This window comes from Ictalurus furcatus, chromosome 27 (genome assembly GCF_023375685.1).
Source record: "Ictalurus furcatus strain D&B chromosome 27, Billie_1.0, whole genome shotgun sequence".
Classification (NCBI taxonomy): Eukaryota; Metazoa; Chordata; class Actinopteri; order Siluriformes; family Ictaluridae; genus Ictalurus; species Ictalurus furcatus.
This window is the reverse complement of record NC_071281.1, coordinates 3,227,688-3,244,503: the sequence shown is the minus strand read 5'-3', so window position 1 is coordinate 3,244,503 and position 16,816 is coordinate 3,227,688. Positions and strand designations below refer to the sequence as shown.

General features: G+C 43.0%; 2 protein-coding genes across 4 annotated transcripts; one reads left to right on the top strand and one right to left on the bottom strand.

Moving 5' to 3' along the window:
* The first annotated feature begins 325 nt into the window (after nt 1–325).
* Nucleotides 326–8,167, top strand: baiap2l2b (BAR/IMD domain containing adaptor protein 2 like 2b). Of its 3 annotated transcripts, none has more exons than XM_053617022.1 (15): nt 326–436; nt 554–614; nt 918–993; nt 1,225–1,311; nt 2,772–2,833; nt 3,061–3,132; nt 3,292–3,381; nt 3,556–3,687; nt 4,934–5,038; nt 5,261–5,354; nt 5,499–5,706; nt 5,866–5,931; nt 6,052–6,376; nt 6,466–6,512; nt 6,871–8,167. In XM_053617022.1, exons 2-15 carry the CDS (start codon nt 561–563, stop codon nt 6,944–6,946), a joined length of 1,494 nt encoding a protein of 497 aa, XP_053472997.1. In that variant the 5' UTR covers nt 326–436; nt 554–560; the 3' UTR covers nt 6,947–8,167. The 3 variants fall into 3 exon arrangements, with proteins under 3 accessions (XP_053472997.1, XP_053472996.1, XP_053472998.1); XM_053617021.1 differs by having other exon boundaries at nt 6,049–6,376; XM_053617023.1 differs by having other exon boundaries at nt 6,049–6,376; nt 6,466–6,546.
* On the bottom strand, nt 8,087–12,939 carry pvalb7 (parvalbumin 7). Its single transcript, XM_053617024.1, has 5 exons — nt 12,830–12,939; nt 9,667–9,732; nt 9,130–9,262; nt 8,925–9,034; nt 8,087–8,455 (listed from the first exon to the last, which is right to left on the bottom strand). Exons 2-5 carry the CDS (start codon nt 9,725–9,727, stop codon nt 8,430–8,432), a joined length of 330 nt encoding a protein of 109 aa, XP_053472999.1. The 5' UTR covers nt 9,728–9,732; nt 12,830–12,939; the 3' UTR covers nt 8,087–8,429.
* Nucleotides 12,940–16,816: the final 3,877 nt, after the last annotated feature.

Sequence of the window (16,816 nt, the reverse complement as noted above, 5' to 3'; positions counted from 1 at the left end):
AAACTGTTGTTCATTTTACACAATGGTGACTTTAACAGATCGGCACCTTTAGCTTCCGGGTTACTAGTGTGGAACACGATCGCGGTTATGTTCAGTATGTATCAGATGGTTGTATAAGCAGCTCAATTCTGTTGTGTGTGTGTGTGTGTGTGTGCTGTGCTCGAATGCTTCTGTACCGTTATCAGGTGTAGCTGAACCTGCTCAGGTGTGATGGCCGAGCAGGTTAATAATTCAGCACCTGAGCCTGGATCAAATAGTCTCTCTCTCTCTCTCTCTCTCTCTCTCTCTCTCTCTGCACCAGGTGCTAACAGCTAGACGAAGAGACCAATTACAGATGCATCTTCACTCAAACACTGAACACAAACGCAAGCACACACACACAACTAACATAATTAGTGTGTTCAGGACCAAGACCTGCAGTCCGGAGACTTCCAGGGTACTGTTCACTTACTTTTAAGACTTTAAAATTGTATTTTTATGCATGTCTTACTAAATGTGTGTGTGTGTGTGTGTGTGTGTGTGTGTGTGTGTGTCATGCTTATGTCGTCTTTAGTAGCACAATGTCTGGAGCTAATAGTGACCAGCTACACCGATCCACTCTCAGCATCTATGCAGTAAGTGTGTGTGTGTGTGTGTGTGTGTGTGTGTGTAGTAGTAGTGTATGCTTTTTGTTTACACAAAATTTGTCTGGTCCCAATAACACTGTGTGTGTGTGTGTGTGTGTGCGCAAGTGCGTGTGTGTGTGCGTGTGTGCATGGCCGATGCCAATAAAACCTTGTCCTTGGGCTCTTTAGCTGGTCCCTATAAAGTGTGTGGTGTTATTGATCCACGGTAAAATTGTGGAAAAGTGGGGGGTTTTTTCAGGATGTGTTTATGGATAACGTGTTAATTGTGTGGTGTGTGTGTGTGTGTGTCAGCATCTGATGGAACAGTTTAACCCCGGGCTCCAACAGCTGGTCACTTTAGGTAACAGCTACGTCAAAGCTTTTCAAGGTGAGAGCTTGAGTGTGTGTATTATAGTGAAGCCTCCAGTACACATTTTCACACACACACATACTGTATGTATTTATGTATATTCGATAGCCAGATGCTCCACCTAAAGATCATCACTCACACTGACAGTAATGCAATGCCAAAGCCTAGAGCTATTTCTGTCCCAAACACAAAGGGTGTGGGGTTTTGTGTGTGTGTGTGTGTGTGTGTGTGTGTGTGTGTGTCTTCCAGCATTGGTGTTGACAAGTGAGGCCTACTTTAGTGCACTGGCGAAGATGGGAGAGCAGGCTCTCCACACACTCTCATCCCGTTCACTTGGTAAGTGACAAAGAATGCGCGCGCGTGTGTGTGTGTGTGCGTGTGAGTGTGCTTCATCCTAGCGAAAGCCATCAACACATTCACTATGCAGATGTGACATTTGTTGCATCAGTCTATCTTGAGTTGTATCGGTTTAGGTTACAGGATTAGTTTGTGTGTGTGTGTGTGTGTGTGTGTGTGTGTGTGTGTGTGTCTGTGGAGAGAGAGAGAGAGAGAGATCAGGTGACGGTGTTGCCTTTTTGGTTGAATAATTCAGACGCCTTCAAACACACACACACACACACACACACACATTAGACTCAGAATTTGTGAGAAACAGCTCTATAATATTTTATTAATAAATAATATTAGAAATGATACATTAATTTTATAAAACAGTGAAGTTTGATGAATTTAAATGATTGATTCATATTTCTTGTGTTCATTACTGAGTCACCTGGCCAAGTGGTTGATTGATTAACTGATTCATTGAACAATTAATTGGTTCATTGCTTGTTTGATTCACTGATCGATTCATTGATTCATTGCTTGTTTTATCCCCTGATCGATCCATTGATTCATTGCTTGTTTGATTCAATGATCGATTCATTGAGTCACTGGATGTTTCATTAATTTATTGACTTATTAATGTAATGTTTGTGTGATTAATTCATTTATTGATGTATTCATTGCATTTGTGATCGATTGATTCATTGCTTCATTAATTGATTCATCCATTCATTCATTGCGTGTTTGAATCACTGCACGATTAATTGATTTGTTGGTTTTTGATTCCTTGTATGATTCATTAATTCATTGTTTGTTTGATTGATTCACTAATTGATTCATTGTTTGTTTGAGTCATTGATCAATTTATTCCTTCAACGCTTGTTTAATTCATTACTTGATTCATTTTGTTGCTTGTTTGATTCATGGATGTGAGCATAGATTCACTGTTTTTTGGATTCATTTATTGATTTATTATTTTAATGTTTGTGTGATTAACTGATTGATTGATTCACCGCTTGTTTGATTCAAGAATTGACTCATTGCTTGTTTGACTCACTGCATGATTCATTGAATTGGTAGGTTTGAGTCATCGAATGATTCATCGTTTGGTTGATTGATTCACCGCTTGTTTGATTCATTGATTTATTGTGCATTATATTTATTGATTGACTTATTGATTCATTCTTTGTTTGGCTGCCTGCTTAACTAATTGATTCACTGACTGACGGATTAATTCACTAACTGCCAGTTGGTTTAAATGATTCACTGGTTGAATGATTGACTCATTGACAGCCTAATTAATGAACTGTTTGATTGTGTTGTTTTAAAGGCTGTGTTCTGAGTTATAGAATATAAGAATTAGTAGTGGTGCACTATTTGATTCAGTCTGGATTGCAGGATGGATTGATTGATTGATTGATTGACTGAAGTTTATAACAGTCTGTCTCATTGATGAATCAATTGATCGACAGGCGATGTGTTGATCCAGATCTCAGAGACCCAGAGGAAGCTCACAGCAGAAGTGGAAGGAGTGGTGAGTGACGTTTTCACACACTTTTCCGCACGTCTTTTGGGTGCAACTTTACGTGATGTCTACAGTTTGGACCTCTGGATCGGAACCAGTTCTGATTCAAAGGCCAGAATTTGGTGAAATGACTCATGATCATTTTTTTTTACACATCAGATAAGAGGCATTTTGATAGAAAGTGATGTCACTAATGATTGATCGGATTGCGTGATTTCAAATGTGTGTTTCTGCAGTTCCACTGGTTCCACGTGGAGGTGTTGCAGGCCCTGGATAAGAACCTCAGGCTCGATGAGGAGTACATAGGCGTGAGAGTTATCATAAATAACGTTATAATTCATTATGAGAGCAAATAACTGTGTGTGTGTGTGTGTGTGTGTGTGTGTAACGAAACATAACGAAATGTGAAGATAATACCAAAAATAGATCAGACCAGCTAATGTGTGTGTGTGTGTGTGTGTGTGTAGGGCAGCAGGAGGGTGTATGAGCTGGAGGTAAGAAATCAGGCAGCATCTCTGGAAAGGCAGCTGAGACGAGGCGCATACAGAGACTCTCTGGTGTGTGTGTGTGTGTGTGTGTGTGTGTGTGTGTGTGTGGTTTCTGTAAAGTTTCAATGTATTTGTTTTAGTTTGTTTCTGTACAGCAGTACTGGGAGTATGTGCACTAAACGGCTTTGTGTGTGTGTGTGTGTGTGTGTGTGTGTGTGTGTGTGTGTGTGTGTGTGTGCGTAGGAGGGCAGTGAGTACATGCAGTATTTGAGACAGAGCCAGTACGAGATCCTGAGAGAAGAGGAGAGGAGATATCGCTTTCTCACAGAGAAACACTGCGGATTAGCGCAGTCTCTGCTCTTCCTCCTCAACAAGGTGCACACACACACACACACACCTTATTTTACACAGCCGTACTAAAGACAGAGTCGTTAGTATTTCCATATGAATCCAAGTTCAAGTCACAGATGATAGTTTATCATCAGTACTAAAGTCAGTACTAAGATACGAAGCCTTTAAGACATCATTAGTACTAAATCAAAAGCCCTCAGTACGAGTGATTATTACTGAACTTATCAGTACTAAAGTCCAAGTCTATATTTGAAATCATTGATATTAGACCAAGAGCAAGTCAGTAGTACTGAAGTTCCTGCCATAATTCATCAGTAATATTGCCTGAGGTATAATCTCTCAGTTAACTGTACTAAAATTCTTATTTAACCTCTGAGTTATCAGTACTAAAGTCTGATTAGTTAACAGTACTAAATCTAATTGTAAATTCTGAGTCATCAGTACTAAAGTCTGATTAGTTAACAGTACTAAATCTAATTGTAAATTCTGAGTCATCAGTACTAAAGTCTGATTAGTTAACAGTACTAAATCTAATTGTAAAATCTGAGTCATCAGTACTAAAGTCTGATTAGTTAACAGTACTAAATCTAATTGTAAATTCTGAGTCATCAGTACTAAAGTCTGATTAGTTAACAGTACTAAATCTAAATGTAAATTCTGAGTCATCAGTACTAAAGTCTGATTAGTTAACAGTACTAAATCTAATTGTAAATTCTGAGTCATCAGTACTAAAGTCTGATTAGTTAACAGTACAAAATCTAAATGTAAATTCTGAGTCATCAGTACTAAAGTCTGATTAGTTAACAGTACTAAATCTAATTGTAAATTCTGAGTTATCAGTACTAAAGTCTGATTAGTTAACAGTACTAAATCTAAATGTAAATTCTGAGTCATCAGTACTAAAGTCTGATTAGTTAACAGTACTAAATCTAAATGTTAACAGCACTAAAGTCCGATTGTAAACTCAAAGCTAACAGTACTACAATTAACTTATTTAAATTGAATTTTTCAGTACTCAAGTCCGATTCTAAACGCCGAGTTAAAAGTACTGAAATCCTTCAGCTTGCGTTATCAGTACTAAAACCTGAGTCATCAGTACTAAAGTCGTTTATGTTACTTTTTTGATGGTTCTGCTCCTTTAACAAAGTACACACACACACACACAACCTTATCTTCAAGGTACACACAGTTTTCTCTCTAAGCCAATCTATGGTGTGTGTGTGTGTGTGTGTGTGTGTGTGTGTGTGTGTGTGTGTGTGTGTGTGGTCAGACAGGGGCGTCTCTGCAGCAGAAAGCTGAGGGATGGAAAGAGCGAGTGAACGAGAGCAAGAGCTCCAGGTCACGCACTCCCACGCCGTTAGAACAGGACACACACGTGAGACACTGCACCTCATTAATGCTGTTGCGAGGACCTTAACACCATCAACACACTCAACTAACACGTCAATAACACAGCGCTCTTTTGTGTTACATGTGATCAAGCCCACTCACACTCGTTAAGAAAACCGTATTTCTGAAACCAAAACAGTTATTGGTACTGCCACATCTCTCTCTCTCTCTCTCTCTCTCTCTCTCTCTCTCTCTCTCTCTCTCTCAGTTGAGGGCCGCAGTGAGTTCTCTACTCCAGCCTGGAGACAGGGACGAGGGCTGGCATGGGCAAGACCACCAGTTGGGCAGGGTGCCGTCTAGAGGTAAGCACGACCTCGCTTTTTTTTTTTGCTTTTCAAACGAAAGGGTGTCAATTAGGTGGTGAACCTGTTCACGCTGTGGTTCTTGAACCTGTCGTTCTTTTATGTTTAATCTCTTTGCCTCTCTGTCACTCTCTCTCTCTCCAGCCCCATCTCCGCTCCAGGCGCGCTCTCGGTCTGGCTCGGTGAGCGAGTCCCCGGGCATCGGCGGAGGTCAGTCAGTCAGGGCGCTCGTCTCTCACCCTGCCTCCTCAAACCCAGTTCTGCTCCCGTTCTCTCGTGGTGACACGCTCGTGCTGCTCGTACCCGAGCCACGCAACGGCTGGATGTACGGTCGCCATGACGCCAGCCTGCGGTGAGAGAGTCCAGACTACCGGAATTGATGTCATTATTAGTACTACTGTTACTAGGTTAATGAGAGTAAAAACAACACTATCGTGTGAATATATTCCGTAGATTATTTATACTCCTGATATTAAAACTGACGAATAAACGGATCATTGCCGCCTTGCAGGCAGGGCTGGTTTCCTGCGTCGTACGTCGCTCCTGTAGAAGATCTCGTCTCGTCCTCGAGCTCGAGGTGGGAATCGGTCCACGTCTGTCTATTTCGGACCGCATGTGCTCACCGATATTTCCGTCGTGCCATTTGAAACGGCAAACCGCGTGACCTTTCTGCTGACCTTGTGCTCTTTTAAAGCAGCGCGGCTCCCCGAAACAACCTGCTGGAGCCGACAAGCCAGTCAGAATCTGTCGACGGTAGAAACTACGGCGAGATCCCGCCCCTTCACAGAGGCTCCAACGACCTCCGTACCGTCTCGCCGCTTCTCGACAGGAAGGCGGAGTCGGCGTACGAGGCGAAGGCGAGTCAGAGCTACGGCGAGATCCCGCCCCCGGCGCTGCCCGTTCGGAGAGTGTCGGGGGATTTCCGCCCGGTCTCGCCGCTCCTCGACAGGAGGGCGGAGTCTCACTTTGAGAGCATGACTGGTTACGCCGTTCCTGAGAGAAAGACGGAGCTGATCGTACAGGTGAGTTCTGGTTTGACGATCTGTAAGGTCTGATTTGCGATGAAGATTTGTTACGTCATTTGTTTTTTTTGGCTGTTATTCTTCCTCAGAGGCCGAACCCTCACAGGCAGCTGCCAGAGCACCCCTTGTTTCCCAGGTAAACTCTAACCTGCGTACCGTCTAGTGCTCAGGTAACTGTCTAGTTCTCAAGTAACTCCTATCCTCGTGTTTTTTTCTGAGGTGTCTCATTGCATTTAAAGGCAGTATGAGGCGACCGAGGCAGACAAAAGAGGCAGCTCGAGCACTTTTATTAATCGCCCGTGCTGATCGGTTTACCTAAAAATGCTTGTATCAGCCCCAACATCTGATCAGTCGGTCGACTGCTAATATTGTCGCTCTCCCCTTCTCAAACCGAACAAGTGAAAATATCGTTATCGTTTATTTCTATAAATATTTCTTTTTCTCGATAGAGTTTGGGTTTCCCTGAGCGCTTGTTTTGTCTTGTTGCGCCATAGGGGATCGAATCCTTTCGCCACGGTGAAGCTCCGCCCCACGGTGACCAACGACAGATCGGCACCGAGAATCCACTGACCAATCACAGCAGGCGAAAGCGGCCGCTCTGATCGGCCACGGGACTCCCACCACGACACGATCTGCTTCGGAACAATGGAAAATTCGAGCGCTTGACACGAGACGAGGCAGAGAATTACGTCTGGGATCCTTCTTCCAGTTTTATTTCATAAAAAGTGGCGTAATTCCATAAATCCCACACCAAACAAACAAACACCTACTGACTAGCCTAAATGGGCGTGTCCAAACTGACCATACTACAAATTCCTCAGCTATTACGTCGCTTTTGCTAGCTCGTAATTCATTTGAGATTAGATTTTCGATCACTAGGTTAACTTTTACTCCGCATTTAAATTGCTTAGCAGTCTTCCAAGATTAGTTTGTGCTTGCTAGGTTAGCTTTTAGTCCTTAAGCTAGCTGTTGCTATGCTATATTTGTCTTCCAAGATTAGCTTTTACTAACTATGTTAGCCTCGACCAGCTAGAGTAGCTATTGCTAGCTAGATTCATTTCCTACCGAGATTAGATTAGATCTGAATGCAAACTTATGATAAATGCTGAGTGGGAGGAGAATAGCGACATCAGACATCAGCCTTGTGATTGGTGGGGGGGGGGGGAAACAAGATTAACCACACCCTCGTTATATTCAACGGGGAGACGTTTCAGTGAAGTGAATTTAGACAGCGGGAAGTGTGTGCGAGTGTGTGTTTTGTCTGATCTCGCCTCCTCTAAGTGTGTTTAGTTAAGAGTGTCGTGTGTTTATTCTGTGATGTAGTGTAGATTACGTGCTGAGTGTTCTCCTCCGAACACATTGAGGCACTGCGGTTCCGAAACGCTCACTTCGGAGAGCGTTGTACGTAGGTGCATCTTCGCTTTCACGCCGTTAGCGTTAAGACAAATACATCGCAACATGAAAACGTATGATATATTCTTAGATGTTATTATATGCTTAGTGTTGTAGTATGACTAAAAATATTAATAAATAAATAATGTATAAATCGATAACTTGGGTTAAACGTTACATTCGACTGTGTTTTGATATTTTTGTTTGATATCCAGATGTTGTAGCAGAGCTACAAGGCTAATGTAACACAAAATGTGAGAAATGACAAGTCCAGATGTTTTGAGTTCAAGGCAAGACTTCACTTTATTTCTCTCTCGGTTTTTCATTTTTCTCTCTTTTCTTTTTTCACAGCTTTGTCGTCACGCTTTGTCGTCTTTGATTTTGTTTTTTTGTTTTTTTTGCTCATCGTCGGCTCTATCCGAGGGAGCGAGGGAGAGGGTTGGGAGGGACAGGGCGGGGCGGAGAAACAGAAAAAAGAAGAGTAAGAACAGAATGGTGGAGAGAGTGATGGGAAAAGGTGTGAAAAACAGAAAGCAGGATTCCCGGCAGGTGATGTGGGTGTTTTCTGTATAAAAAACGTAAATAAATAGAGGGACAGAGGGACAGAGTGAGGGACAGGAGGACAGGAGGACGTGTTTCGGGTTGCCAGATGTTTTTCCGTTTACTGGTGCACGATGGCTTGAAACTCTGAAAGAAAACAGATCACACAGTGGTATTTATTTGACCTTTTCTGTCTCTCTGTCTCTTTGACATGTCTTTGTCTCTGCCTGGCTCTCTGTCTGCTTCTCTCTCTCATGCTGTTTTTCTATTTGTCTCCATGTGTCTGTCTCTTCATGTCTTTCTCTCTCTGTCTGTATTTGTCTTCTTTGTTTATTTATCTGTGATTGTCAGACTCTGTCTGTCTCTGTGTATCTGTCTCTACCTGTCTGTCTCTGTGTATCTGTCTCTACCTGTCTGTCTCTTTCGTTTTGTCTCTGTATGTCTGTCTTTACCTGTCTGTCTGTCACCCTGTATCTGTTGCTGTATGTGTGTCTGTCTCTTTCTGTCTGTCTCTGAGTGTCTGTCTCTGTCTTTTGTGTATTTGTTTGTGTGTTTATTATTGTCTGCCTGTGTCTGCCTCTCCTAGTCTCGCTCTCTGTGTCTCTCTGTCTCTCACCGTCGATGCCGATCTTGCCGTCTCCGTCCTTGTCGGCGGCAGTGAGGAAGGCTTTGGTCTCCTTATCGGTCAGATCTCTGCCGTCTTTGGAAAAGCCCTTCAGCACGAACCTGACACACACAACCACAGCATTCAGTACCCTGTGTGTGTGTGTGTGTGTGTGTGTGTGTGTGTGTGTGTGTGTGTGTTTGCTTGTGTGTCTCACTTGAGCTCGTCTTCCTCGATGAAGCCACTGGCATCGACGTCCAGGACTCTGAAGACCTTCTTAACATCCTCTGCAGACATGGCCTTCAGACCAACCAGCTCGAAGAACTTCTTATGGTCAAAGGAGTCGGCGGCTAGACAGCCACACACACACACACACACACACACACACACACACACACACACACACAAACATGAAACTTCGTAGAATTCAAAGTTAAACACATGATACTATCACATAGTCATGGTCTTGCGAACAGTGTTGCTAGGCAACTGGGCACTATAGACTTCAATCTAGCTAATGAGAGAGGCTGATGATGGAGCTAGCTAGCCATCATGTTCTTCCTTTAGATCTAGAGGTACAGTGACAGTGAGAGACTCCGCTGTCATTTCCCTCAGACGTGTCATGGCGTAACTGCACCTTACCCCGAGTTCCACCATACTGACTAATACCCTCACATCCTTGCACAACCCATAATTAAACTTAGCATCATTTCTGATAGCGCACTTTGCTTGTTCGAATATGTTAAGTAGAAACCTTTGAATGTGTCCAGGGCCGCCTTGATGTTATCAGCTTTGAGTAAGTCTTGCATCGCCATCTTGGCTGCCGAGGAAAAAGAGAGCAAAATATTAGCGAAAACGACTCCTCAGATTGACGTGTGTGTGTTGTGTAGTGTATACTGCGACTCAAAATGTCCAAAACGTCATTATATAGACATGTTGAATGCTAAAATTTACCAGTAAAAACACGGTTAAGCTCCGCCTCACGGTCAGCAATGACAACCTGGTGCCAAGAATCCCACTGACCAATAGCGAAACGGGTCACTCTGATTGGCTCAGAAACTTTACCATGACAGATCATTGGGCATTTACTTTACATTACATTGAGGAAATCATGGATTGAAAATCTGTCTATCTTTGGGATTTTTTTTTTTTTTTAGGAGTACTGTAATTCCCAAAATTGTAGAATGTCACACTGGGCGTGTCCAGTTCGTCTCTAGATGGTTTTAGTTGTACAGGTGTTATACATACTCTCTGCATTTGCTGATCAAACTGATCTGAAAACTGTCTGGTTTGGGTGTGGCTTCATAGTCTAATAACTATGCTTGATTGACAGCCCACTGTCTGAGACCCCCATCAGCTACGCCACTCGAACAACTCAAGTCAAACTTGGATTGTTTGAGCCTATAACTGAACCAAAATATAATCAGCACAGGAGGCTACACTCGCTAGGTTTGGTGTGTGTGTGTGTGTGTGTGTGTGTGTGTGTGTGTGTCTTGGGATTGCACCCTCAAGGAGGAGCAATGGTATTCCTGAGAGAGCTACTGCACTCACACTTGAAATGTCACCGAACTCATTCAGCAGTGTAGAATTTCATAAGAGGATCACGACATTCGGGCAGGAGGGGGGGATATCCAAACACTTTAGGCAATGTACACACACACACATGTTAGGAAGTTAGACAAATCCTGGGATGAACCTGAAATATATTTAAATGAACCATCATCAGGTTGCACTCCTGTCAGCCAAGAACAGGAATCTAAGGCTACAGTGAGCCCAGTCTCACCCCAACTGAAGATTTTAAAGCTCCATGTGCCTCAAGGTTGAAAGTGTTGCGCGGTCTGAGATGCTTTTCTGCTCACCACGATTGTAAAGAGTGGTTATTCGAGTTTCTGTGAGCTCTCACAAGTCTGGCCATTCTACTCTTCGCTCTCTCATCAGCAACGCATTTCCAGCTCCTCACTGATGTTTTTCCACATCGATTCTAGCGATTGGCGTGGGGGAAAATCCCAGGCGTCTCTGAAATACTCACACCGGCACCGGTTTTGAAGCGACTAGTGCGTTTCCAAGCAGCTCTATAGTGGGAGTGGGAGGAGTCACGGGCACGCGCTACGATGGGATGTCGATCCTGGAACATGCGTCTCGCATGCGTCACGTTGACGTAAAGGTTTTATGACTTCAAGCTGACCGCATGGATCGGGTCTCTATAGTAACCACGAAGTGACGATATATATATCAGAATGACATCATACGGTCAAAGAAAGAAATCTGATTGACGCTGGTTTTTAAAACAGTCACTCGTTCTGTGAAAAAAGTTGCGTTGTAGGTTTATTATACAGTGACTGACGGTGTATACAACCGAACCCAGTGCCAGGTTTAGGGACACTTCCCCTCCCTTAGGAGTCTGCACGGTGTATTAGGTATCCTTCGGGATGCCAAGTCATATACTATTATCAAAGGCATCATGTTTTCGAAATGACTCGTTTTTCTCGGTTGAAGGTGATGACATGCTCAACACGGCTCTGTAAATCAACGCCAACAATTTACGCAGCTGCACTCGTTCCATCAAGTTCAAATCTGACAAGGAGGCTTTCTGAGCTTTCGTTGACAAATTGGCAAGCGGAGTTCTGGATACATTTCTTCTAAAACGGACTATACGCTATAAAGCCAAAAGTTTGTGGACACCTGACCATCACACCCATATTGAGTATCCCATTCCAGATTTAGTCCTCCTTTGCTGTTATAATAACCCCCACTCTTCTGGGAAGGCTTTCTACTGGATTTCGGAACGTGGCTGCGGGGATTTGTGGTCGTTCAGCCACAAGAGCATTCGTGAGATCGGGCACCGACGTCTGGGGTGCAGTCAGTGGTCCAGTTCAGTAGGTTTAACGTCAAGGGCTCGGTGCAGGACACTCAAGTTCTTCTTTATGTCTTCATGGAGCTCGCTTTGGGGGGGTGTGATGGTCAGGTGTCCACAAACTTTTGGCTATATCGTGCATCACAATCATGGACTCACAATCCTGAGCAATGTTCTATTATTTTTATACCTTCAATACAATAACGTTGGCTTTTAATGAGCCCTTGTAAGCCTAAACACTTGTCAACATCACTCTTAGTCTCTGAGACCCTGAAGCTCATGGAGAGTCTGATGTCTGTTAAACTCTTTTCTGGCCACAAGCTTCAGAATCTTGACTGACCAGTTTTGTCGGTGGCGAATAAACACGGTTGGCCATTTGTGATGTCAGTCAAACGATCTCTTCTTGTCAGAGTAAGCGGTTCTTGCCCACCATGTCAAATATTTCTTACAAAATCTGGACGTCTGGCTCGAGAACACATCTGTGTAGACTTCTGTAGCAGGATTCACCCGAATCACCATCCGAACCCGTTTCTGGATAACTGCTCCAGATGAACACAGTAAACCTGACTGCATTGCGTTCCTCTGCTAGCTAGTCATCTGTCAGTTAACGTTATCCGGTTGGAAAGCTAGCCAGCTGTCGAATTAGTTTAAAGTGAAGAAGTTAAGAACATAAGGCTATACAAATTCGGAAAAGAAGTCCTAACTTGTTGTCGCTCCTGAGATCCAAGCTATTTTTTTTTGATAAGTTGCATATTATTCTGCGTTTAACTTAACACGGAAGTTGGCCATGTGAGAAGCCATGTGGATACGACAGCACGTGGGGACGTCTTCCTGAGTTTCCAAATTCCGAAGTTTAGGTGCGTTTTCCTAGTAAGAGTTGTGGAAAGTGGAAGTGGCACGTTTAAAAGAGGTTAACATTTGGGGTTTATCTTCCAGCGTTATTTTATTACCTGCCAGATCATTCCATTTGATAAACCTTTAACCCGTCGGGTGGATTAATTGCCCGTGGAAACATTACTGGACATTGCGTTTAATCGAAAAGTTAGCGCACCTCCTGGCTTACCTGTGTGAAAGAAGGGACACGGGAATGAAGGAAGCCTCAGAGACAGAAGGAGACAGATGAAAGGAGCGTGAGAGGAGAAGAGAGAGGGGGACGAAGGTAAGAAACGGAGATCGGCTTCGAGTCTTATATACAGAGTCTATTTCAGGAGAAGTTGGATCGCGGCGTAAGGTGGGAGGAATGGTGTGTGTGTGTGTGTGTGTGTGTGTGTGTGTGTGGGATTGGATCTCTCCTCGCGAATTGAACTATTAATAATCAGCTACTGCTTGACCTCCTACTCTGACCATCTCTGACGTTTCTTGTGTTTTCCTCAGCTTTTATTTCATCGTTTATCAAAAGATTTCTTCGTTCCGGATGAGTCCCTCGACGGGGACAAATAATGCTTAACGAGATGAGTGAAGGATACTAAAGGAATTAATATTAGGTGTCATCATCATCATCATCATCAGAGGCAACAGCATGAGGCAGGAATACATCCTGGATGGGGACGCCAGTATAAATCATAGAACACCACACACACACACACACACACTCTTACACGTAGGGGATATTTAGAGTCACCAGTTTGTAGAGTCTCCATGTTTTTAAGGAGGAAACCCACGTTCCGTACAGACAGACAGTAACCCGAGGCTCAGGCTGGAACTCAAATATTATTATATAAATAAAGTTTGAGCCCGGACAATCGGACAGATTAAAATTCCGTCGATTTGGATTCCGCGCATAGTGCGAGCGTTTGGTGTACATGTGAATGAGAGAATGCGATGATGTATAGAGTGTAAGCGTGACGCTGACACTATATCATGTCTCGTGGATACTTAACACTTCTGTTGACAGCCTGTAAAGATGACGTTAAAACTTGCGCATGCACACAAACACACACACACAGAGCCTATGTATATCCTAGCATACATACCGGAAATCTTTTTTTATTATTATTTATTTAATTAAAACTGATATGTAAAAAAAAAAAAAAAAAAAAAACATTTTAAAAGGTGCTTAGAAATACACGTGGACGGATTTTTATTGCATTTTTGCGTGTTAGCTTTTTTATTTTCAAGCCATATTTTAGATTTTCACGAGTCGACCTGCTACTCCAGCAATTACGGTAGTTTGCTAGGAGAATTTAGCATTACTACAAAATCTACTGCAAAAATTTGACCTGCCACCATTCGGGGAAATCAGCAGAACTTCGCTTCATTTCCACCGGTTAAAGAACCAAACAATTAGGTGATGTTTTGTTGCTTTTGTTTTGCATTTTAAAAGCAATGTCTTACCATCCAGGGCCGAATCCCAGAGGTGAATATTTTCAATTTGGTCACTTCGCAGATACTTTTATTCCCAAACGATGTGCAAACGGATCGAGGTGCAATTGGCTAAAATGTGAATCTATAAAGATTGCTAACTAAAAGAATAAGAAATAAATGCTAGGAGGTGACGAACGGACATTTTTCTAATGTAAGTTCAGGAAAACAAGATGTAATAGTCGCCTAATGTTAACTAGCTAAAGGTAAATAATGTGGCGTGACACCTTTAACAAAACATGGCCATGATTTATTGGATAAACTGAACGATCAGATATTGTCTATTGTCACAGCTCAGTTTATGTGTGTGTAATTGAATTACTTCAAGAACTAGAAAATGTTCATGTGACAAAATGGCACCGCCTTCCCCCAGATATAAACATAACCTGTCCTCGGTTGTAGACCTGCAGAAATTTGGTGGCAAAATAGAAGCGATCGGGGCGCACGGTGGCTTAGTGGTTAGCACGTTCGTCTGATGGGTCCAGGGTTTGAGTCCTGCCGGGGCCATGTGTGTGCGGAGTTTGCATGTTCTCCCCGTGCTGTGGGGGTTTCCTCTGGGTACTCCGGTTTCCTCCCCCAGTCCAAAGACTTGCATGGTAGGCTGATTGGTGTGTCTAAAGTGTCTGTAGTGTATGAATGTGTATGTGATTGTGCCCTGCGATGGATTGGCACCCTGTCCAGGGTGTATCCCGCCCTGTGCCCGATGCTCCCTGGGATAGGCTCCAGGTTCTCTGTGACCCTGAAAAGGAGTAAGCGGTAGAAGATGGAAGGATGGATGGATGGATGGATGGAATAGAAGCGATCGATTGTTTTATATTTTTACAGTCCCACATCAGTGGAGGTGGGAAAAAAATGGCTAAGGGGAAAGAAAACGAGCAAGCTGGGTAGTCAAGCTGTCAGTGCTTCAGAAATCATTCAGGCAGAATTCATCCACTGGCTCACAGAGACCTGATCGAATCTCTGAGGAAAGATGAGAGGAGTGGTGAGAGAGAGAGAGAGAGAGAGAGAGAGAGAGAGAGAGAGTAATCTGACAAGCTTTCAACCTCTTCAAAGCTCCCGCTTAACATGCTTTCAAATCACAAAGCCAGAAAGAGAGAGCGAGCGAGAGTGAGAGAAAGCAAGAGAGCGAGAGAGATCTGGAAGTTCAATAACTGTCAAGCTGAGAGTTCTCAATCACATCAGTGGCTTTTTTTTTTTTAGTGGACTTGTGGCTTAGCAGTGTTAAAACTCTTGTGATTGTAACATGCATTACATGCGATTGTTTTGTAATTCTGTAACGCAAATGTCATGTGGACACTCTTTGTATATCGGTATTCATACATTCAGCTACCTCGTACTTCGTCGTATACAACTAGAGTTGTGGTCTAGTTGTAGCCACAACTGGTAGAATGTCAGACATGTTTCATTCGCAAATGATTCACTAGCATGACTGAATCAGTATCAGTTTTCACGCCATGAGTCGCTCCTTTTCGTCCAGCGGCCGCAGACTGCCATCGCAATTGCTAACTCTGAAATAGAAACGCACGAACCAAAGCCCTATACGTTTCTGATTTTTGATAAAAAAGTAGATTTTACTTTAAAACACCTCTGAATCGTTAAAGTGCTAGCTAGCTAGCTAACAGCCTGAAGTGACGAAATTAGCTTAGTTGTTATCGCGAGCTTGTGGCAATGGCAACGTAATACATCATTTATTTAACCGAACACAATGATGCTAACTACTGTTGGTAGCAGATCGAGGTAATAATAACGCTCGTTTATTTTCTTATCTACCATTTGACTCGAAGATTGTAGCTTGCATGCTAACTAGCGAACAGAATAAACGAACCAAGTTAGCTTGTTATCTAGCAGTTAGCAACGTGATATTGATTTAGATAGCTAGCTAACTTGCTAGCAGAACAAGGAAATAAAGTTACGTTAGTTGCTATCTATATATAGGCTATATCTATTCTCTCTCTCTCTTATTTAATTATTTACTGTGTTTCCTCACAAACAGCTTCAAAGCAAAGACTTCTGGGTAAATACTTCTCGTGAGTCAGCGCCTCGGACCTACTGGTGCGAAATCGAATGCAGTTCACTTGATATGATAAAGTAATGGAATGACCTTTAAGATGGCGTCCAAGGTGAAATAGTGAAGGGAAGACGATGAGGGTGCGTCAAAAACAGAATTAGTAAAGTCTCTTGCTCTCTCTCTCTCTCTGTCTCTTCATCTTTCCATGTGTCTGTCTCTCACTGTCTTAACCTTCTGCTCTCTGTGGTTACCCTGAGTGCCATTTCTCTTACTGCTATTGCATTACGTTGCCTCAGCACTTATTGCTCTCAACACACACACACACACACACACACACACACACACACACACACACACACAGGAAAGCCGAACAGAGAGACAGAAATAGAGCCGCAAAGCAGCCGCCTTCCAGCAAATAAATAAGGAGATGTAATTAGAGGGACAGTTAAAGGACACGATAAAGTCACACACACATACACACACACACAAACACACACACACACACACACACACACACACAGGAGAGTCTGATGAAGAAACCATGATTAGCCAAGCTAATCATCATTTCCTATTAAACGCTTGAAGCAGAATTTTATGAAACAAACCAAACGTTAGCAAGCCGCTAGTTTTACCCGCACAATAAAATTGCTTAGTTAACCTTATCTAGATCGCCAGCGAACT

Excerpts from the sequence above, each read along its gene's own strand:
- baiap2l2b (XM_053617021.1), top strand. The coding sequence starts at position 561 with ATGTCTGGAGCTAATAGTGACCAGCTACACCGATCCACTCTCAGCATC. Across the intron at positions 1,312-2,771 it reads ACTCTCATCCCGTTCACTTG|GCGATGTGTTGATCCAGATC; the intron begins GTAAGTGACAAA and ends ATTGATCGACAG. Across the intron at positions 5,707-5,865 it reads CGCCATGACGCCAGCCTGCG|GCAGGGCTGGTTTCCTGCGT; the intron begins GTGAGAGAGTCC and ends GCCGCCTTGCAG.
- pvalb7 (XM_053617024.1), bottom strand. The coding sequence starts at position 9,727 with ATGGCGATGCAAGACTTACTCAAAGCTGATAACATCAAGGCGGCCCTG. Across the intron at positions 9,263-9,666 it reads GGCCCTGGACACATTCAAAG|CCGCCGACTCCTTTGACCAT; the intron begins GTTTCTACTTAA and ends GTGGCTGTCTAG. Across the intron at positions 8,456-8,924 it reads CGGCAAGATCGGCATCGACG|AGTTTCAAGCCATCGTGCAC; the intron begins GTGAGAGACAGA and ends GTTTTCTTTCAG.